Source organism: Struthio camelus, chromosome 9, assembly GCF_040807025.1.
Source record: "Struthio camelus isolate bStrCam1 chromosome 9, bStrCam1.hap1, whole genome shotgun sequence".
NCBI lineage: Eukaryota > Metazoa > Chordata > Aves > Struthioniformes > Struthionidae > Struthio > Struthio camelus.
Genome location: NC_090950.1, coordinates 24,596,646 through 24,618,609, shown reverse-complemented (window position 1 = coordinate 24,618,609; position 21,964 = coordinate 24,596,646). Strand labels below are relative to the sequence as shown.

The 21,964-nt window shown below is 40.2% G+C and overlaps 1 protein-coding gene across 6 annotated transcripts in view; it reads left to right on the top strand.

Moving 5' to 3' along the window:
- USP13 (ubiquitin specific peptidase 13) overlaps positions 1-20,837 on the top strand; it is a 59,262-nt gene extending 38,425 nt beyond the window's left edge. For 2 of the 6 annotated variants that reach the window (XM_068954275.1, XM_068954276.1), the window contains exons 11-21: positions 2,623-2,748; positions 4,042-4,195; positions 5,994-6,168; positions 8,260-8,348; positions 8,730-8,852; positions 10,145-10,171; positions 12,325-12,468; positions 13,481-13,647; positions 14,167-14,329; positions 15,972-16,056; positions 16,755-20,836. In XM_068954275.1, coding sequence (XP_068810376.1) covers positions 2,623-2,748; positions 4,042-4,195; positions 5,994-6,168; positions 8,260-8,348; positions 8,730-8,852; positions 10,145-10,171; positions 12,325-12,468; positions 13,481-13,647; positions 14,167-14,329; positions 15,972-16,056; positions 16,755-16,848 — 1,347 coding nt within the window. In that variant the 3' untranslated portion in view covers positions 16,849-20,836. Of the gene's footprint in view, positions 1-2,622; positions 2,749-4,041; positions 4,196-5,993; positions 6,169-8,259; positions 8,349-8,729; positions 8,853-10,144; positions 10,172-12,324; positions 12,469-13,480; positions 13,648-14,166; positions 14,330-15,277; positions 16,057-16,754 lie in introns of all 6 variants that reach the window. The other 4 variants (XR_011142820.1, XR_011142819.1, XM_068954273.1 and 1 more) reach the window with 4 other exon arrangements.
- The last annotated feature ends 1,127 nt before the right edge of the window (positions 20,838-21,964 follow it).

Below are 21,964 nucleotides of genomic sequence, written 5' to 3'. Positions count from 1 at the left end.
CATCTGGTACACAGGTGAAAGCCCCATGTCTCTTGAGCAATTGCTTTGTGCAGTACCTATTCATTGTTCTGGAGAAACTGATGAATCCCGCTCATGTGTCCTTTAAATAAAGTTAAAAACCATCAGTGAATCACTGTCACTAAAGAATGGTGGGATGGCTTTCAACAGGCTCCTCACATTATGTATACTGACTGGCCTGCTTTGTTAAACACACACAGGATCTCAGTGAAGAATAATATGCTGGAAGCTCATGGAAGTGAACCCTTAGAATAAAACTGCATCTCAGTGTTTACCCCAGCAGTGACTACTAGCAATATGTAATGAAGTGTTGAGAACTTTTTAGTGACAGGTAGTATAAATCTCTGCCAGGTAGGTAGTAGTAGCCATCTACTGGCATCAGAGAGTACTTGTATTGTTCCTAATTTCATTTCAGTAAAGTTGTAGTTACGTGCATTAGATGATTTCCTTATCAAGCAATTAGTAACGTGTATTAAGATTTGAAGTTCTTTTACTGCTTTCATTCTTACTGTATTGAAGATTTATTTAGAAAAAATAAGGTATGGATATTGCCCACCTTCTTCACTCTGGACTTCCAAAATTAGGAATTTTTTTCACAATAGTGCTGATATCCATAAAGATTGTATATTACCATCCAGATAGTTGTGTTGACATTCATAATAAATAAAATTGAGTAGGATTTTTAGGCCTTCAGCATTTTCAAGTGCTTCTGCTTTGTGTCTATAAAATCAGTTATTCATTTTATTTTTATTCTTTTACTTTTTTTTTTTTCCTCCTATGTGCAAAAGTTCGCTAGCTCCCTGGTTCTTTGGATTTCGTCCAAAGTTCTGGGGACTTGTTGCCTGTAAAAGCATTCATGTGAGAGCTGTAGTGGTCCAGCACAGTCTATATTTAGCTAAACTGTTTTTCAACTGTTGATGAGGAAAGTATGCTAGGTATTCTATAAATATTCTTGGTTCTGTGTGGAGCTAAAAAATCTTTTCAGCACAGGAGTTCAGTTTGGGAATGACAGCAGTTTTCCTGGACCCACTTCAATATAAAAGCAGGCTCAAAGCCTAACAGGTCTTTAGCTAGGACTTGATTTTCTGTTTAGAGCTTTGCCATTTCTTCTCCTGTTTGCATGCCCTTCAGGTGGAAAAGGTATAAAGGGGGTGATCCTCTCTCTCCTAGAGAATGTTACACATGGCACGTTCCTGTTCTTCCTGCTCAAATGGCTGAATAAAAGGTATATAGATGTAAACATGGCTAAACTCCGAACACTTTGCATTAGATATCAGGGCGAATGTGCCACCTTGCAGCATTCTTGCCTCTGATACAGAAAGAGGCCAGGTATATAGTAATTTGAGTTGTTTTTAGTATTCTCTCCCCAGTCCTAGCTGTGATGAAAGGCAATTGAGGACACTGACGCGATACGTAACCCAACATTCCGAAATCCCTAGAAGGTCTCTTTATGGAAGCAGTACTGCAACTCTTGATCTTTACAGGGCCTTCAAAGAGCATCTTAGCCCAGTGAGGTTGCTGGTGTGTTGCCAGAAATAGGAAAAGCATTAAGACTGAGAATCTGCTTCTGATTTCCATTGATCGAGGACTACGTTACCCTGGTGAAACCAAGAATAAAGTTTTGATTTTTCAGTGTGTGCTTTATGTGCCTTCCACTTCATGCTGCTTTTTCTATTTTTATACTGGGATGATAGCACAGCTGCAGTGAGGACTGAGATTGGCCGAGTGTTTAACAGCCAACCCTCTGACATATCAGAAAGGCTACACTTTGCCTTGGACTGTTTTGAAAAAGGATTCTTTTGGAGGATAAGGGCAAATCTAAGCTAAGGGTTCTGACCATTTCAAAAGTGGTATTTAAAAGTGATATTATCCAGTGTTGTCTTGAGGGTGCAATTTAAGAGAAAGAGACAAAATAAAGCTCCTTAATATGGCATAGTTAAAGAATGCAAAAGTCGAAGTGAGGACTCTACTGCAAGCTAGAGATTTTCTAATGTGGGGTAGCTTTCTCCTGGAGTAACTCATTCCTACTGAATGGCTAAAGGCAGTATGTTCTCGTCCCTGAACATAAGCTATACCTGCAAACAGCAAATTCATGTCTGTTCTTAACTACCCATCTGGGAATGTGTGCCGTGCACATTTGTTGCTCTCTGCTTGATTCTTTAGATTGCTGTGGAAAGGTTTTTGTCCTGAGTAAAGCTGCTAGCTGATAGATCAAAGTACTTCAATGCCCCCATACTTTTAAAGAGAAACAGAGGTCTGAAAGGAATGTCAAATGTTAGCAAGCAGTGTAGTCATGTGGCCTTTCTGAAAACTACTCTCCCTTAGCAAATCTTCAGTGGGCTCTTAACTCGCAAATGCCATGGAAAAATCAGATAGAGTGAAAGCTGCAGGAAACGGTTCCAAAAACATAAAACATCCCAATCATATTTCAGAAGCCTTTTCACTTTTATTAAAATGGAAGTCCAGATGAAACTGAAACTGCCATTTCTCTAGTGCCAGAAATGGGCCACAGATAGATCTAGTAGAGTGACTTTGGGTAGTTTGGTCCAGGAATGAATAAAAATACTTCTTAAAAAGCTTTCTCTTTGTTTCATTTATTTTTAGCCTCAACACAATGGAATATCTCCCCGAATGTTTAAGGCTTTTATAAGTAAAGGTCATCCAGAATTTTCTTCTAATAGACAACAGGACGCACAGGAATTTTTCCTACATCTTATAAATCTAGTAGAGGTGAGATGATCTGGATTATTGCTTCTTCTTACCTGCTTATATTAGGTAATGTGGACTGATATATTACATGAATGACTCAATTTTTTTAAATAGCTTTGAATATATAGACAACTGTACCAGTTTAAATGCATCTTGGTTTAGAAGCCATTTGCTTTATTTATTCTCCTTTCTCATTACTTCAGGCTCTTGCATGACCACACACAGGGCCAATGCTGCTGATACAACTGCAAGAGAGATAGAAAGGTCGAGCATCACTGAACGAGCTATAAGACTTATAAACATATGTGACTATCCTTTTAAATTACTGTTCAGTTCATGATTACATGCTATACATTTGTTTACCATACCAAAGTCTATCTTGGAATAGTAAATAGGTTAGGTATTATTATTATTCTGAATTTATATTGTCATCAAGAGCAAACTAGTCAGCATGTCCAGCTCCTTTGCAAATCCCAGCTGTGTGTCACCGAGTCGTTAAAGCGGGAAGGACTCCCCTGCCGAAAGCAGTGCCTATTTGTTAGTTGAACATTTCCATATAAAACGGTAGTTCCACTGAGTTCCAGTTCAATGCTGCTTGCGAAAGACGCAGTACTGTGAATCTTAATTCTGTCTTCCTGAAAATAAAATGTACAAAGACACCTAGTTTCGATTTAAAGCATTTTTTTTTCTTGTCCGTCCTTCCTCCCTGGTTTTCCCATTTGCCCAAGAATCAAGGTTGTTTATTCATGTATATTCACATTTGCATGCATGATGTTCCACATTCCAAAAACACATGTACTGATTATAGGGCAGTGAGAAAATATTTTTCAGTTTTTTGCCTGATAAACAGGCATTTACATGAACAATAAAGAGAGATTGTATTATTTGTATGACATTTCCCTTTGGATAATTAACTACACGCTGCTTGTCTGTTTCAGTGCAGGTTCAGCGTGCTATCCTATTTGCTAAAAGGATGCTCCATGGTATTTAAATGAGCTCTTTCTCTGTATTATAGCCTGCCACCTTCCTCGCATCTTCTGTTTGCTTTGTTCACTCGGTTGATCAGATTTGTTAGGTCTACACCCTGCAGTTTACTATGTGTGGGAATATACTGCTGCATACATGGACGCTGGGGATTTCAGTGGGGTTCTTTGTGGGAGCAGGAGTCCTGCATGAAATGAAATGTAAGCAGAGCTGTTAGGTCTGGGTGCAAGAATGGTGTCTGTGCTCACCGTAAAACAATCGGCATGCTTGGGCTTCTCTGTTCTTTTGAATGATCATCACTCAAGTGACTGACTCTGCTATTCCTTTCAGAGGAATCCTGTTGGTTCAGAAAACCCCAGTGATGTTTTCCGGTTCCTAGTGGAAGAACGCACGCAATGCTGCCAGTCCAGAAAGGTCCGCTACACAGAGAGGGTGGACTATATCATGCAGTTACCAGTTGCCATGGAGGCAGCAACAAATAAAGGTAAAGGAAGAAACAGGTCCGTCGTTTGACTTTCTGGTTACTCTCTCAGTTATGAGAGAATGAGGCTGTGACCTCCTGAACGTGCTTGTTGGTGGCAAATTTTATCAAGATGTTACCCATATGAGATTTTTTTTATACAGATACGATGGTTCAGGTCCGTGTGGTAAATCAAGCCAATGAGCTAATCTGAGGGGAAGGTTACTTTGTTGGGCTTTTAAGCGCCGCTTTTAACACACATCGGTTTGTGGCTTTAGAGTCCCTGCCTATATTTGTTGGAAAACGGGATTGTATCTGGATACTGTTGGCAAGCTTTTGAACAGATTTCTTCTGAAAATTGTGGGACCAGCAGAAGAGTCAGCGCTCCAGAACGCATCACCAAGAATTGTAGCAATTTGTGTGATAAGATGTCCGAGTCTCGTGATTACAAAACTTGTGATTTGAGCAAATACATTTATCGGCACAAGTTATTTACCTTTGTTTTGTGCACGTGCGTGCACGTGTACCCAGAGGTCCCAATTAGGATGTCTTTGTCCTAAAGGTCCCTTTGTCCTGGACAGTGAACCAGTATACAAAATACGTATATTTTTTCCTCTTAAAAAAGAGAAGAAGGAACTGAACGTACTAGCCCGTGAATATTGTGAAAAGCATGCTTTGTGTTTGTTAGAGACAGATTGTAAGCTTTCTAGTTTTGCGATAAGGTATAGTATACAGAAGAGATATAGTCAGTTTGTCATCTATAAAGCCAAAATGTACCAACTGAGGATTATGAGCTTTAGGAGAGGTGGGAAGGAGGATGAAGTGGCAGACATCCATTTTATGTACAGAAATGTTTTTTCATGCATGTGAGCTGCCTGACAGCACATAATTGTTTTTAAAGGAGAAGGTGGCTGAGGAAGGCTAGAAGACTTGGAAGAGGGAGGGAGGAACTGACAGATGATGATTGTTTATGCAGTCAGTGGTAAAGCTGTGAAGAGTCTTACAGACCAAGATAATAACTGTATGCTCGATGTGGAAGTGAAGGGGACATCAGAGGAGCACTAGAAGGAGGATAGAATCTGGAAATTGGCTTGACTGCTTCTTGTTTCCTTTATAACCTCTATATTTAATAGATTTTAAAGAAAAAAGGAGCTATTCTTATAATTTGATCAGAACCTCTGAAATAGCACAAGGTAGACAATTTCCTTACCGCTTTTCACCTTACACATAACTCTTTGAACTGGGCGATACGTTTAAGAGACCAGTTTGATTTGAAAATTTAAGTTCTGGTGAATTTCTCATTCTTTATTCATCAGTGTCAGTAATGGTTCTGTTGCTTATAGAAGAGCATCTTATAATAGCTCAGGAGTTATATCAGTTTATGAATTTACCATATGATGCTGCTCATCTTGTCAGTGTCGGGACGCTATCTAGATCATAGAAAACCCTGTCGTGTCTAGAACACGAGATGGCAGAGATAGACCGCAATCATTTTCCAGGTCAGATAGAGCTAATAAAGTGGATTGATGATATTACTATAAATACGAGATTGTGGTTGTCACGGCAAGGTTTTAATCACCTATCCCCAAGTATTTCAAATTCTGTGTTTTCACCGTGAGCAGAAATGTGGTTTTAAGCGTGGCTCCCTCACCCCAATATAGACAAAAAGCTTTGATGCCTAGCTAGAGCCATGTAGAAGTTTTTATTGGGAGTTGGACTTTGTACTTCTAATACTTGCAAAAATAACACCGCAGAGAGGCACATCGCAGCCATGAACTCTCATTTAGTTCCTTTAGTTTTTAGTGTCATGTATGTTTCTCAGATGAATTAATTGCCTATGAGCTGAAGAGACGAGAAGCAGAAGCTGCTAGGAGAGCCCCACCAGAGCTTGTCCGTGCCAAGATCCCATTTAGTGCGTGTCTGCAGGCCTTTTCTGAACCAAACAATGTAGATGACTTCTGGAGCAGCGCCCTTCAAGCAAAATCTGCAGGAGTCAAGTAAGTGTCTGGCTACCTATTAAAAACCTGTATGGTAGTGCTCTGCGCTTATCTTGCTACCTGGATGTGACACAGTGAGGAACAGACAAAGGCACAATGCGCTGTGGGATTCTGTTGGTGCTGGGGCTCGTAAACATTATGTGCAGATCAACCCTGGCGAGAGTCGTAATGATCAACTGAGCAGGAACTAAATTGGTCTCAACTGTCAAGCTCCAAGAGATGATGTGGTGTGGTATCTTTTGACTTAATTGTCTGCCCACGTTTTAAAACAGGATACCGTGAATTAGCTAGTGCTAAAGCTCTGTATTTTGCCGTAAGATACGTAGCCTGCATCTCTGTGCTTGGTCTCTTGATGTTATCCTATGACTAAAAATACTGAAGGGCATTGTGTGGCAACAGAACAGGGTGAAGTGAACAGAAGTTGTACTTCTTGTGTAAGCAGTTTCTTTAGATGGATGGAGATGTTTGCATTTGCAACATGCTATGCTGAAAACTTTGTTTTTTATTATGTTATGTTATATGTTATGTGTGTCTGGATTTCAGCACATCCACCTCTGCATGCTACAGTGCTTGGTTGCATCTATTAAGCTTGATTGCTGTAACTTGTATGAGGCCATGGTACAAGATGGACATATAAAAGAAGGAACATACCTGATGTTTTTATATTCGGGTAGATAAAAGACATAACCAAGAGCATCTTGGACTTAGAAAGCATTGAGAAGAGATAGGACAGCAGGTAGAGGTCAGTACAATTTTCAGGGGCAATATTTCTTGATCAGAACAAGAGTTAGTCCCCTGTCAGGTTTCATTTTTGTATTTCAACAGCAAGGTGTGGTTGAAAACTGGGCTCTGCAGCTGGTTTGCTATGGCTGGGTACTTGGGTATTTTTAAATCACTTAACGTATCGATGGCTCGTTGCCCTCTTAGTGTACAGTTTCACTGATGACGTTGTATTGAAAATAGGGAGGCAAGTGCACTTGACAGTGAGAATGCAGCAGAACTCTAAAGGTTTATGTATTAGCTGTAAATATATATGTTGCAAGAATATCCTAGTATTTAAATAGATCTAGGATTAGTTTATAGTTTAACTCTTCCTCATCCCCAAAGAAGATTAAGAAGAATTTGTCTGTCTTGTTTAAAATTCAACGTTTTCTACTGCAGATCATAAATTTACTAAAACTGCAAGGTGGAGAGAGCTAGAATATAGAAAGTTTTAGGAAGTCTTTAGAAAGTATTACACAAGGAAGGGATTATATTAGTGATACGTTTTACCGTATTTTATCCAGTGTAAAGTTAATTAGAAAAAAAGGATGGTATATGCAAATGTAAGGTAAAAAGGAAGGGTGCAGGAGTCTAAATTGGGAAAAATGTCAGCCTGGAGAATGGGGTGCACATAATGTTACGCTGTGTTCAAGACTAATTCTCATCTCTTCAGAAAGCAGGCAAAAATCAGGGGTCCCCTTATACTCTGGACTCATTCTCTCTTTGGGGAAGTTTCACAATAGTTCAGTAACAATATCGTGTAGATATTTTATATGGCACTTACACATGAAAAACTCAACGTGACACCTTTGTTATCTTTGATTGATTAAATGCTTTAAAGATGGACTGATACCTCATGGATAGTGTTGCTGTTATTAGAAAAGCAATTTTAAAAAATACAGATTTCCTTGTTATTACATTCTGTACAAGCTCCATTTTAAGACCATGCCCTAAAATTCCACCCAATATGTCATTCAAAATTTACTTCCCAACATTCAACTTAGGAACAACTTGTGTAAACAAGTTTAACTTGTTACTTGCAGTTGTTTTCTCTGCTCTTCCTATAAACAGAACTTCTGTGAAGGTTTGGACTGACATTCATTACATGAATGTATAGAAAGCAAGTGCTGCTACTGTACCTCTTCACTGTACTTGAAAACATACTCTTTTGTGAAACTTAGGTTCTCACTTATGTTTATAAAATCCATCACCATTTGTTTCACTCTGGCATAAAGTTACTCATCTCAGTCTGCGTGAGGTATTGAAATATGTGTTTCTTGAGATTTTTGTTGCCTTGCTTCACTGAATTTTAATTCTTGTGCTTCCCAGAACTTCTCGTTTTGCTTCATTTCCCGAGTACTTAGTGGTACAGATAAAGAAGTTCACCTTTGGCCTTGACTGGGTACCCAAAAAGCTTGGTATGTGCCTTTTATGCTTACCTTTTTCTTATTCTGTCCAAGATATCCTGTAATGCCTATTTACACGTCCGTATACACACATTTATAATGAGGACCTGGTTTGAGTCGTCATTGTTGTCTTTACCTTTATTTTAAGTTAAGATTATGGTAGAGTAAACTAAACTATCAGGTGTATGGAGTTAAAAGACAGGTTTATGTAGTCTGACCTCTAGTTAAATTGTGCTTTAGCATTCCGAACTTCTCAAATAGCTGTTTTCAGCAAGAGAATTCTGACTGCATGTGTAGCTTGTGGGTCAGAGTCCTCTCTCTGAAGGGGTAGGTTTGTGCCATGTGGTCGTTTTGCTGAATTCATAACCTTAGCCTGTTCCTCTACTTCTGTAGATGTTTCTATAGAGATGCCAGATATACTGGACGTCAGCCATCTAAGGGCCATGGGTCTCCAGCCGGGAGAAGAGGAACTTCCAGACGTTGCTCCTCCCATTATCATTCCTGATGATCCTAAAGGTATTGACTTCTGTTTTCCTGATCTCACCCTTTATCCTTTCACCCTCTAGCACATACTGATTCCCCTCCGTCTTAACCTTTTGGAGCTGCAGATAAAAAGCAGTTCTGTGATTCTATAATTGAAGACTACTTTATCTCCCCACAGCCTTTCCTTCTTCTCTCCTAAATAGCCCTGGTTCTTCTAGCTTTGCTGTTTGGATGTTGTTTTCAGGATTTATGATTGTTGTTGTTGCTTTGGACTTTTTCCAGGTAGTCCATATCTGTTGGAAATTGCTATACCTGAAGATAGAAATCGTACTTTGTGAAACAGATTATTTCACTTGCTTTGCTGGCTGTAGTCTCCTACTTATCTTGCCTGGCTGTGGTTGCCTTGGTTGCAACCATGATACTGTTCAGTGGAGATCTGCTTGTGCTGCATAAAATTTTATCTTTACATGCAGAATTACTCCATATCTTTTATTTGCGTGGGTGATTATCCTTACTTAAGGATGAAGTCCTTGTGCTCATCCTTATTGAACCTTTGTTGGTGTTTAGGACTTAAATGGCTACAGGAGAGTCTGAAGACCTCTAGGTTGATTAAAATCAGCCGCATTCAGACAGCAATGACTTTCAGTGCGTTTTCATGATTCCCTTTCAGTAAAGTCATTGCGTGCTTCCCAAAGCCTGGTGCAGATAACTTCGCCTCAGAACCCTACACGGGGTCTCATGACAGGTGTCAGAAGGGGAGTGGAGCTTTAACCTACTTGTTTCTTAGGAGGTGTTACTAAATTGCTATTATTTGAAGAGCACTCTTGTGCTAAAATTTTTTTAAAGCCTGATGATAGTTTAGGTAGTACTGTAGCTGAATCAGCTCATGTCACTCCCTTGTGTATAGAATGGGGTCCTTCCTGGTCTGAAGGAAGTTCCTTACCAAGGCCTATTCTTCCTTCAGACCTCTTGCTCAATGGACTGACCTAGTTTTAGTTTAAGTGAATGGATGATAGTACCTCATTTAAATGGATTCTTGCTTAAGTCTATTTAGGTCAGTCATCAACTCTTATTTCCTGCTGGTTTATTGTACCAGTGTTGCTTTGCTCTATGTTGAGTTAAGGAAATTACTGGGCAGAAATGTCCCTAGTCATATTCAGGGCAAAGCGCGAGGAGTGCAACGATGTTCATGTACTGCCTGTATGAGATCAAATGTTTCTATGACTTAAAAATACAAATTTTGTTCTCTCTCGCATGAATGTTCTCAGTCTTCACGTAAGTCATTTACTCCCTTCCCCCCTTTTTTCTCCTTTCTCAATTTTCAGATCGTATAATGAACCGTTTTGTGGAGTGTACGTATATCATTTTTCTGAGAGTGACGTTTCAGCTGTTCAAACAAATTGCCTTGCTTTTGCTCAGTTAACGGCTGCTCTGTCTTCATAGAGATGTGTGAAGGTGTGCCCTGCACGCTTCTAAGTGGCACTTGGCTTTTGTACTTGGTCAGCATTTGCTTGCGTGCGTACTGGACTACTAAGAATCTGTAGTAGCATCAGTTTTGCCGAAGTGTGGGCTGTTGCTCTATCTGTAGTTGTTTTGAACGTGAAATCTGATATACTTCTGTATAGCAAAAGAGTTGTTAGCAGATTGGAAGATGCTAAGTCACATATAGGTTTTGATTGTATTTTAACTTCAACTTTGCAGTCTTTTATTGGAGGAAAGACACTATGACTCTATACCTATACCTGTATCTGTAGCAAGTAGGTTTCTTTTTAGATTTAAAAATTAAATTTATTTACACATACATAAGGTAAGACTGAAGTTAATAGAAGGGTTTCTGCTAGCTCCATTGGGTTTTGGACAAAGCCTTAAATTAGCAGTTGGCTGAGTATGTTGAATGCCTACTACCACCTCTCTAGGCTTGAAAACTCCTTCAAGTTCTATATAAACTGTTGTTGAAGAGAAAAGATCTGGTTTTAACTTTCATTTCTGACTCTGCTGTGCTTCTACATTGAAGTTACTGTGATTTTAGTAGAAACTTATTTCAATTGAGATTTGTAGGCAGAAGGAGCTAGAACTGCTGTACAAAAAGGGCAAGTTACCTCATGGAAACACCCCTTTGACTCTGGTACGCTGCTAATTCCCAGACAGAAGAAAGAGTGCACTTTATGTTAAACGTCAAGTCCTTTCTAAATGGGTCTTAATGAGAAAAGAAAAACTATGCATCTTTGTCGTTTATTGGTCGTCATGCATATCTGTCCTTCTCTGAGGAGATTTGCATGATTATTTCATAATAATTTTAAATTAACTATTAAACAGCAGAGATACTATTTTGTGGTTAACTTTGCTTTTTTTTCTTTTAAACTTTTGTATTGGAGTGGTGTTCTGTGCTTCACTGTTAGTGTCAATGGCTATAAACATACTTACTTCAGAAATCTGTATCTGAAAAGTATTTGCAGAGCATGAGCAATAGCTTCTTTTGACTTTTGGCAAAAAATCAGTAGTGTATATGTAATGATTTATGCTGGAGTCTAAATGGAGTCTCAAGTGTAATCTGGTCCTTCTCCTGTTGCTGTTAGTATGTTTTTTGCTGCATTTTTAGCAGGTAGGTACACCTCTAATGTGTCTTTTTAGTATTTGTTCTGTTAGAAACTTTTATTCTTACCAGCGGTATTTCTACACAAGATGTTTTCTGCGCTACTTCCAATGGCAATTTATCAATGAGAGAGAGAGAGAGAGAGGGAGAATACTGAGAAGATCCTTGTAATAGTGTTCCATAGTGTCGGCACTTCTGTCGGGACAAATTGATTTTTCTGTGCCAGCAGAGTCAGTGGCAGAAATACTGCTCTAAGCTAAAAAGCCCTGGAAGAGGCAATGTTGAAGTGGGGTGCTGTGTGACAAAGCGAGGTACCACCTGTCCTGGGGAGGAGGAGTGACTGGGTTTCTGTAGGAGTTCAAAGGAGAGCAGGCCTGAGCAGGACTCCCCTCTGCAAGATGCTGCTGATCAGTGGGATGTTGCGGTTCTGGGGGTCACAGCTGCTTGATCCTGGCTCCTTCTGGACTCTGATCTCAGCTGAAGCTGTCAGCCTGTCACTCAGAGATGAAGTTGAATTGGAGACTGCTAGATCTAGCAGCTGTTGTTTCTCTTACCTGGAAGGTCCTGCCTTTGAGAGATGATTGCTTTTGGTCCCACCTCTAGATGAGGTCAGTACATCACATCGCCAGCCACCCTCTTGAAATCTAGGGGTGAGTTTTGTATAAATAAAGTCCTGTAGGAATTCATCAAGGTTTAGGGATCTGAATAAATTACTGAGACAAAAGATTATCAGTAAATCCACAACAGAAACCTACAATGCTTTGCACAAGGCTACTTTCTAATGAGTGTTGGTTTATTCCAGTACTAAAACAAATCCAAGTGGTATGTAATATGGCACCATGAATGATAATGAGAAATACTATAAAATAGAGGGAATTAGACTTTTTTATTTTAGAGTGTTCTTTCTTGCAGCTTTAGATATTGATGAGTCTGCAGTTATGCAACTGGCAGAGATGGGTTTTCCTTTGGAAGCATGTCGGAAAGCCGTATATTATACAGGCAACCTGGGTGCTGAACTGGCTTTCAACTGGATCATTGCACACATGGAAGAACCAGGTCAGTGGTCAGAAGTTGTAAGTTAACTCCTGTTTCTGCGTCTTGGCAGCAAGTACAAATTCTATAGCGTGTGACAGAGAAACGATGGTCCCTTTCCCTGCCCCAGAAAACGTGGAGCTGTGAATGATATGTCCCAAGCTGTTGCTACCATTATTTAGCATCCTCATCAGAAGTGATGTCTGCTGTCCTCACTGATGGTGTAGGACAGCTCTCTGTTTTCTACCCTTCGGTTAGGTCTGTGCTGCAAATGTGCCCATTTGTGAGTACACAGAGTCTTATGGCCCGGATGCTTTTCTTTCATATCAGCTTTCCCTAGTTCAGGCTCAGAGCATTCATATCATACTTAGAACAAGCCCAACTTGGTGTATCTACTGATGGACAGGACTGCTCTCTCTCTCTCTCTCTCTCTCTCTCCATATATATATATATATATACACACACATATATATACACACATATATATGATCTCCCCTTTCTGCGTCTCATCCATGCAAAGTTTGGGCCGATGATTCAGTCCTGAGCGTACCTGAGCGCTCCGTCTCCCGGGAACTCTGGATTTGGTTGAGGTTGCGCTTCAGTGTCTGCTTTTGTGTTGCCTGTAAAAATGGAGAAGGAGTTTGATCTGGGCTTCACTGACACATCACTTGAGCTATGGACTTGAAGTTTGTTTAACATCTATATGTGTATCAGCTAGTTGTCTGCTATTCCGGTGTTGTCGTTGCTTCCATATGAACCTTTGCTGTTTTGCTGCAGTTTCACTTTTGGGACGTGCTTAGTTGTTCCAGCCTGCTCAGTGTGAGACTGTCTACCTAGATATTTTGCAACGTACATGTTCATCTTGCTATTTTTAAGGCTATCCACACACCTAAGTTCCAACTGGGCCAGCAAAATGAACTCTACGTTGATTTTGGGGTTGCTTTTGAGGTCCTGTTTGTTGTTTGTTTGTGTTGGTTATTGACTTCTCAATACAGTGAGATGAAAGAATGAAATGATGAACGTTTATTTGTTCCAGACTTTGCAGAACCATTGGCCATATCTGCTTTTGGAGGGGTTGCTTCCACTGGAGCGGCTGGTTTAGGAGCTGTTGGACTAGATAACCAACCTCCTGAGGAGATGGTTGCCATTATCGTTTCCATGGGCTTCCAAAGGAATGTAGCAATTCAAGCACTGAAGGCGACAGTGAGTTGCATGAGTTATTGGTAACGTTTAGGTTTTGTTCGTATGATACGCTTTGCGCGTGTGCATGCTGGAGCCTGCGAAATATGCCTATGAAAGTCAAATCCAGATAGTGGATGATGCATATGGAACCATTCTGGCAAAGCAGGATGCCTGGCTTGGTTAGGTTGGGGGAGGGTGACTTATGGGTTTCACATGAATGTGAAAATGGGAGGGGAAAGTGAGGAGAACTTAACTTCTACCATCTGTTGAGAAACATCCTGGCTGCCTAAGGACTATGCATCTTGAGGATGCGAACCCTGGGGGCTGTGGGGAATAGTTGTGGGAGGATTTCATTGCCATCTGTCAAGCTGTTGCCGAGTGCAATACTGAAAACTCTTTCCATGGAGGTAGAGTATATGCCTTATACCTTTCAAGTGCTGTTGAACATGTTCCTTATTCTGTTCAAAGACCAGTATATAAGTGGTAGCATGATGCTAGAGAGGGTATTAAAGGCTGCGCTTTTGCTTGTTTGACTCGCAGAACAATAATTTGGAGCGCGCACTGGAATGGATCTTCAGCCACCCTGAGCCTGAGGAAGAAAGTGAGCCTGCTTTGGACATGATGGCTATGGAGAATAATGTTAATGCCAACATCCTCGCAGTGACAGGGTCGGAGGAAGCCAGGATCAAAGACGGGCCTGGAAGTAAGTTGTCCTTCAGCTTAGCATTGGTTATTGTGCTGTTGTATCACACCTATACCGTTCATAGAGCTCCCTTCAGTTTTGAAAGTGGTCCTCGTGTTTCCTGGACACGATCCAGACAATTTACTCCCAGTCCTGCTTTTGAAGCTGAGCCTGGCTCTATGAGGCTGCAATGCTCTGTGGGCTGTGTTAGTTCAGAAAACTCTTTCCCTGGACTTGTTGTACAACCTGAGCCCAAATTTCTTGTTGCCACAGTGTGAAAGTCTCTCCTGCCCTTGCTTTAATTTTTCTTCTGCTGTTATGAGATAAAAATAGGATAAAGAAAAGCAACAGTGTTGAATTCCCTTAAGGCTGAACATCCCAAAGATAATGCTGCTGTTACAGACCACCTGAGTGTGTGTGGCCCTGTGGGCTGATGGGGAATTTGATAATCCCTTGAACCGAGTTACAGATTATACCTACCAAATGTAGATCCTGCATATGTTCATGTACTTTTGGATGATGATATTTTTCTCTGAGATAAGTCATGGCTCTTACCACTACTACTGCTAAACAAACCACAAGATGGGGCTTTTGTACAGCGGTCGAAGCTGTGAAGTAGGCAAAAAAACTATTTTAGGTCTGAGGGCACTACAATACAACAGCGGAATGGTCGTCTTAGGATAAAGATAATACGTAACAATGTTTTTTAAAGGGTCTTTAGTCGCCTGTTCTAATAACTGTAGTGTGTATGTTCTACACTTGTCCCTTATCTATCTTGGCTTTAATGGTCTAAAAAATTATTAACAAGCAGTTTGATTTTGTTTCTATGGTTGCTATGATTATATCAGAATGCTCATTTCTTTGTTTCTGACATTATAAAGACCAACCTTAAGTCTCTTGGAGACATGGGAAACATTGATTATTCTTAGGTAATAAAGATTTGCAATAATTATTTTTTATGGTACTTAGCCTTTATAGACTGAGACCATTTATTGAGTGCCTGAAATCCTGATAACCAACACGATACTGTAAAATGGCTCCAGAATGCCCTCTCCACCAAAATCCAGGCCTCTGTCCTTATGCAGTACCCTGAAAGAAGGTACCCTTTTACTCTCCGTGATAATCTTGGTGAATGTTATGAATGGGTGGGGAGCAAGAATGAATGCTGAGTTCTCTAGAGGTCTGAGCACAAAAATTGTCCCCTTACTAAAGGAAGAGGTTTCTTTCCTGTCCTCTCTTTTATGGGCTGATGAAGGTTAGCATTTTCGTTTTCGTTTGATTTATAGGGGACTTGTGATCACATTCGTGAACGCAGCTAATTTGTGTGCAGAATGAGCAACGTATCTGGCACTTCACATGGTGCTCTCTGTGAACTGGGAATGAGTTGCTGCTGCTTTCTCTCTCATAGCAGTGTCTGTGATCACAGCCCTGCTGTATGCGCACAGATCTTTGTGGGTTTGATTTGGGTTATGTTAATGTTTGAGAGTGAATGTGAGTGCTATGTAAAGTGCACAAAGTACAGCCATGTAAACTATGGAGGTGCAGAGTCTGATTCAGGCGTGCTCAAGTGCTTCTCTAGTTTTAGAAAGAAAGGGTTTCCCTGGCTCCATGTTGCAGTGTTAGCAATGGAAGACTTAAGCTCTCATTTGTATCTGTCAAACAGGATATGAGCTGTTCGGGTTCATCAGCCACATGGGAACATCTACAATGAGTGGCCACTATGTTTGTCATCTCAAAAAAGAAGGAAGGTGAGCGGAACTGGGAGAGAAATACAAGGATAAGTTCTTTGTAACGTGCATCTATTTAGAACAGGTTGTTCTGCAATGCAGAGTAAACTCGCGTGTTGTTACTATGTGTATGTTCCCCACCGAGGAAATGAAGGTTATGAATGTTTTGAAGGGAGGTTGATTTTTGTTATTGATTGCCTATGTGCTGAGTCTGCATTAATTATGCAAGATCTATGCTGATACCTACCATTGTCTCTCCTACGCTTGCTAACCCAAAACTCTGTTCCTCTCACTTTGGGGCATCTGTTCTGTGCCTGGCTTTATTTATTTGAGCTTCCCCCAACTTCCTCTCGCTCCTCATCAATAGAAACCCATCAAACTGTGGCCTGATACTAGTACTAGTAACGCTAGTACTGTGGATCTTGGCTGGTACACAGACCTTGGCTGTGGTTTTGGTCCGTTCCGATTATTTGGCATTAGACATCCTTGATTCTCCTTCATTTAAATCCTGACTACGCATCCCTCTGTACATCACTCATCCTTTTCAATTGCTGACTCTGCAGGCAAACCTGCTTCAGCTGTTTCTCTGTCCTTTTGCTCTTGTTGCAATACCTAAATTTAGATTTTAAGCTCCTTGAAGTTTGGGTCTGAGAAGTGTCTGATAAACTCTGGATGATTTTTATGCATGTGGAATTTAATCAATCTTGTTTTTGTTTCAGATGGGTGATCTACAATGACCTTAGAGTCTGTGCCTCAGAACGACCTCCCAAAGACCTGGGCTACATTTATTTTTATCACAGGATACCAAGTTAGACCTCAGATCTATTATCTGGCCTTAAGAAAGCATAGCCTTTTTAACCTACCAAAAAAACATTTAAGAAAAGATAAAATCTAAAACAAACAAAAAAAACTAGCCCTTGGACTGCCAAAAGCAAAGGAAAACATGGGATATTTGTAAGTTGTCTAAAAACAGTCAGTTGATGCCTTCTTAAGTGTTAGAGGGAAGATTTCTATTAGGAGATGTACAGTAGGTTGTTTTAAATTTATATACCTTAAAGGACACCTTAAGACCGTGCAGATTACTAGTGTAGTCTGCAGCTAGTGTAGGAATGGGGAAAACGGGTGGTTCAGAATTAAACAGAAACAAGTCATTTCAGCCCAACTCTTGCCTGTTCAGTCCACGTGTCCTTTGAAGGCCTTGAGGAAATACTTGTGTGTGTGGTAACTGGGAGCCACTGCTTTCAATCAGAGTCCAGACCACTTGGGGAAATCATACCCCATATGAAGTGGAAGAGAGGGGATCTGTGACTGTCCTTCAAGGCAGACTATGTCTCATTTGAGATACTGTTTTCATTACAGTAAGAAAAGTTGACTGTAGCTATATCTGTTGGAGTTCAGTCATATAGTGTTTTGTTTTGCATTTTTGATGCCTAAACTTAACAACCTAATGGAGATGGAAGTGGTCTCCTGTCAGTGACATGTATGTTTTCTGCCAAAGAGAAATAGTGGGGAGATCTCTCCATCTTCTCTTGAATTTTTGTTGTGCGTTTATAAGTTCTTCCAACAGATTAAGGATTACAAAATGGCTAAAAGAAGCACTGACTTTAAATGCATGCAGCTCAGGAAGAGCAAGACTATTATTTAAATTTATTCCCCCCCCCCCCCCCCCGAAGGAGCTAAGGAAGGTGTTAATGTCCCATTGTTTGTTGCAGGGAAATTTGCATCTGAAACATTGACACTCCTGCTGAAATCAGCTCTGTGGCAAAGTACTTGCAGTGTAATTCTGCTTTCTGCCAAAGATTGCTTATATATAAGTTTAAGTTTCATCCATGAGGGGGAAATATTGCTTGATAAAATGGCTGATTTATTGATTCGCCACCCTCTCCCCTTTTAAAGAAATAAAAACAATGCCCTGTAATGATATTTCAACTTTGTGGAAACTTGCAAACATACCAATTCTCTGATCTCTTCAACAGGTATCTTCTATAAGGACTTGTATATTTTCTTTGATGAGGATGAAGGGGTAGGTAGGTAGGAGCTGGCCTTTCCTGGCCTTTTTTTTTCATGTTGTTTGTTTCAGTTGGTATCACAGGCAAGAATATATCTGTGAGTTTTTAAATTGTAATTAAAAATATTTATTCTGGGAAAAAAACCACAATGGTAAATGTGAAACATTTCATGATTCCAAAAAAAACCCTCAAAGGTTCACAATGTGTTGGCTAGTGCTTAGAGACAATTGGTGGAGTTACCTCATATAATTACACTGAGCCCTCAAAATAAACTGGAACAGTCAAAAAAAAAAAAAAAATCCTCCTTACAGAGTGTGAGAGAGGCAAGAAGGTGTAATTTTCTCTGCAGTGAAAGCCTGCAAGTTTAATAGCAAAATCCAGGCAGCTACACACTACAGAACAGAACTCAAAAATCTGGTTATGAGTAGGGCATTTTATTTTTTCCAGCATTTTGAGGGAAAAAGTTCTCCATCTGGTCATAGAGCCTCATGTACAGCAAAAAAATAGAATTTTTTTAAAATCTGATTTTGATCTTAAAATATGATGAGAGAATTTCTAGTGCAATAATTCTGTAGCATGTAAATGGTGTCTAATTGCTGGGAAAGCTTCCTGTATCTAGCCCTCTTACTGACACACAGGAATGGTGTTCAAGCACATTGATAAGTGGCTCCTGTGAGATTCAGCTGCCTTGTAATTAGTAAGCCACCAGTTCTGGACGAAATCAAAGCTGCTAGCAAATTTTCTCCTTCTTACAGTTTTTTAGTATTTGTATCTTTCATCAAGAAGTGCCATGCTTGAGAAGGTGGGATTAGCAAATTATGTGATGACACTTCTTGAATTTAAAGTGAAGAGAAAGACTTTCATATAGCTTTATTTACACTTTTTCTTTCTTGCAGTTAAGAGGTTCAAAGGCCTCTTTTTTTTTTTTTTTTTTTTTATATTCCAAGGAAGTTCAGCACAACAGCCTCCTTCTTGCCTCATGATCTTAAAGGGCTATTTACAAACTATCTGGTGACCATTACCTTTTATTCAGAGACTGTGGTAAGTAAAAGGTAGCAGAGTTGTTCCTGTGTTCATTACTCAACTGGAAACATGGCTGGTCTCACAGGATTAAGGATGGAGCTTGGACTCTTAACAAACCTAGAGTCAGGTACATGCTATAACTGAAATGGCTGTGGGACTGGTATTGATTTCAGTTAATGTCAGGCACGCTTAGAAAGCTGGCAGCTGATAAGCTGAAAAAAAGGTAAACTAAAGGAGGAGGCCGCTATCTGGCTGTGGTAGGTGACCTCAGCTTCTGATGTTCTTCTCAGTTCAGGACTCTTGAGTACCACCCGCCTAAGCTACCAGGTAGGTCAGAAGCACAGAGAGCAATCTAGAGGAAAGACTTACAGATTTTTTTTAAATGTAGTACTTGAAAATATGTTTAAGTTCATCAGCTATTTGAGGATTTTTTTTTTTTTTAAATCTCCGTAAGTCATGACTTCCCTCCTTTATCAAATGGCCAGTTGAGTCGTTTCACTCTTGTGATGGGATATGGATGAAGGACATCAGCAGCTCTGGGGGAGCAGGATGTACCTCCTGACTCTTCAGCCTAACTTAGGAAAGAGGCTTTTTTTTTTTTTTTTTTAAAACTTTTGTCCTGCAGAATTCACAATGAAATGGGCTGTAATGAATAGATAACTAATTTCTGAGGCTGGTATTACTTTGTATGCTAAAGTTGTGTGTGCGCTTGACTGTACTGAGCCAGGCCTTAATGCACAACCTGAGCAATAGCTGATGGGAATCTCCATGTGTCTGGCTACGGTAATGAGTGTAAGAGGGTTTGAGGTGTACTGTGAGCTTCTTGACAAAAAAGGATTGGGGGGGGGAAGAAAAATCACTGTGAGCTGTTTGAGACAATCTAGCCTGAAAACAATCCAGGGGTTGACAGCAAATAATGCTGTTATTTCTAGGACTGATTTTACATTTTTATATGATGCATTTTAGGTTAGGAGAGTGGAAGGAATTAAAACTCAACAGCATTTCCTCTTTCTTTCCATTTCTCCTCCCATTTCTCACAGCACACTGGATTTCCAGTAGAGCCTCATTCTGAGTCAGTCTCCGTTCTCCAAAACACATGTAGACACAGAGTCTTTTTAATCTTCCTGGCTAAAATATAGTTAGGATCATATTTTAATTTATTCAAAGCTGTGGTTTAAAACAAATCTAGATGATTTTGGACTCCTATCACTTGTAATTCTACTGAGTTCAGTAGTATTACTCCTAACTTAGGTATAGCTTAAACCAGGGTCAGTCTAGTTTCCTTGGTTCAGGCAGCCTCACTGAGTTGTCATGCAAATTCTGAATCTGGATGCAACTGGAGCTCATTGGAGTGTTTTAGAAGTATCTCCAATTCATTCCTTTTGTTTTCCGTCCTGGTGGCAGCCGTCTTTATTTTCTTTGCTGTTTTCATGCATTGAAAGACTATGCAAAATACATAACTGGATAGAAATTTTTATTCTTTTTCCACCCCCCCACCTCTTCCATTAATGACTGCGATCGGTTTCTGATTTCCATTCAGTTTTCTGAGGTTTTATTGTTGTATCCTGGAAGTGTCTGTATAAGTTTATTTTGCACCATTCAGAATTGTTTGCTTGAAGCACTGTTAACAATTTGGAGAGTGTTTGAGATGAGAAAGGTTGTGAATGACATTGCAACTGTTTTAAATTAAAAAGGAGTATTCGCACATCTTGTGACTCTGTGGTTTTTTGCCTCTTTCTTTTCTGTCCAACCTTAAGAGGAATAGTGAAAATGTTTTGATGCTGCCTCTTTCCTTACTTCCCGTTGTTATGATATTTGGTGTTTTATTAAAAGACCTGCACAGAGAGCAGAGAGTTTTGTGATATTCTTGGTTTCTCGTGACTCATAGCAATTCTATGAATGCAAAAAACCCTCAACCCTGAGTGAATATAAAACTTGGCAAAACTAGAAAATGGGTTTTAAACTGAAATGAATTATTTATTTGCAACACTTAAGCCTGTTGATGTTCTGCGAAAAACATGGGTTGACTATATTGATGTAGATGAGTGTTGTCATTCCTTCCCCGCCCAGCTTCTTGCTGTTCCCCCTCACCGAAAGAGAATAACCCCTCCGTGTCTCAGCTGTGCTACTGGTGTAACGTGAGTAAGTGAGACATTGGTGGCTGTGATGAGGGGAGGTGAGTGCCGTAAAAATATCGAAGAAAGTGCGTGGCTGACAGCACATGTGCAGTAGGTGATTATGTTTTCAGACTTCTTTACCACTCTTCTCCCCAGTGATTTTTTTTTTTGAGCAAAGCTTTTGTATGTATGTAGCATTTGGCACTAACGCTTTCCTCCTAACCACTCCATTCATTTGCCTTCAGGACAACGTGCAGTGTTCATGTTCGCTACAGAGCAAATAACTGACGGACTTTCCTGCTGCTACTTTTTGATATACTTGAGCAGCATGAACTGAGCAAACCTTAACCTCTCTTGGTAAAATATGCCTGTGTCAAGAGCACATCCTAATGTACTTGCATCCTAAGGTTTAGTGTTTTTAGTTTCTGCTGCCTTTTCTTCTTTAGGAGAAGGCTATTTTAGTTAAAGCCAAAGGCAGCAATTCCTGTTAGCTCTTCTGACAGAGCTTGCTTTCTGTAAGCACAGTGTGACTGTATCTTCTACTTTTTTCGGAACAGATCCACATGCCCACTGAGGGTGTCAGGCCTTGGGTCCATCTCAACTTTGGCTTGTGTTCTCGATAGCCCTTCGTTGTAATTGTCATAGCCCCTTGCTGGTTGTTTCCAGCTCAGCCCACAGTGGTGCATCTGAATCTTCTGTCCCTTTCTTGTCTCATGTCTGCGCTCCCAGTGCCCATAGCAAAGGCACTAAAAACATGTCACACCTACTCTCTCAGCACTT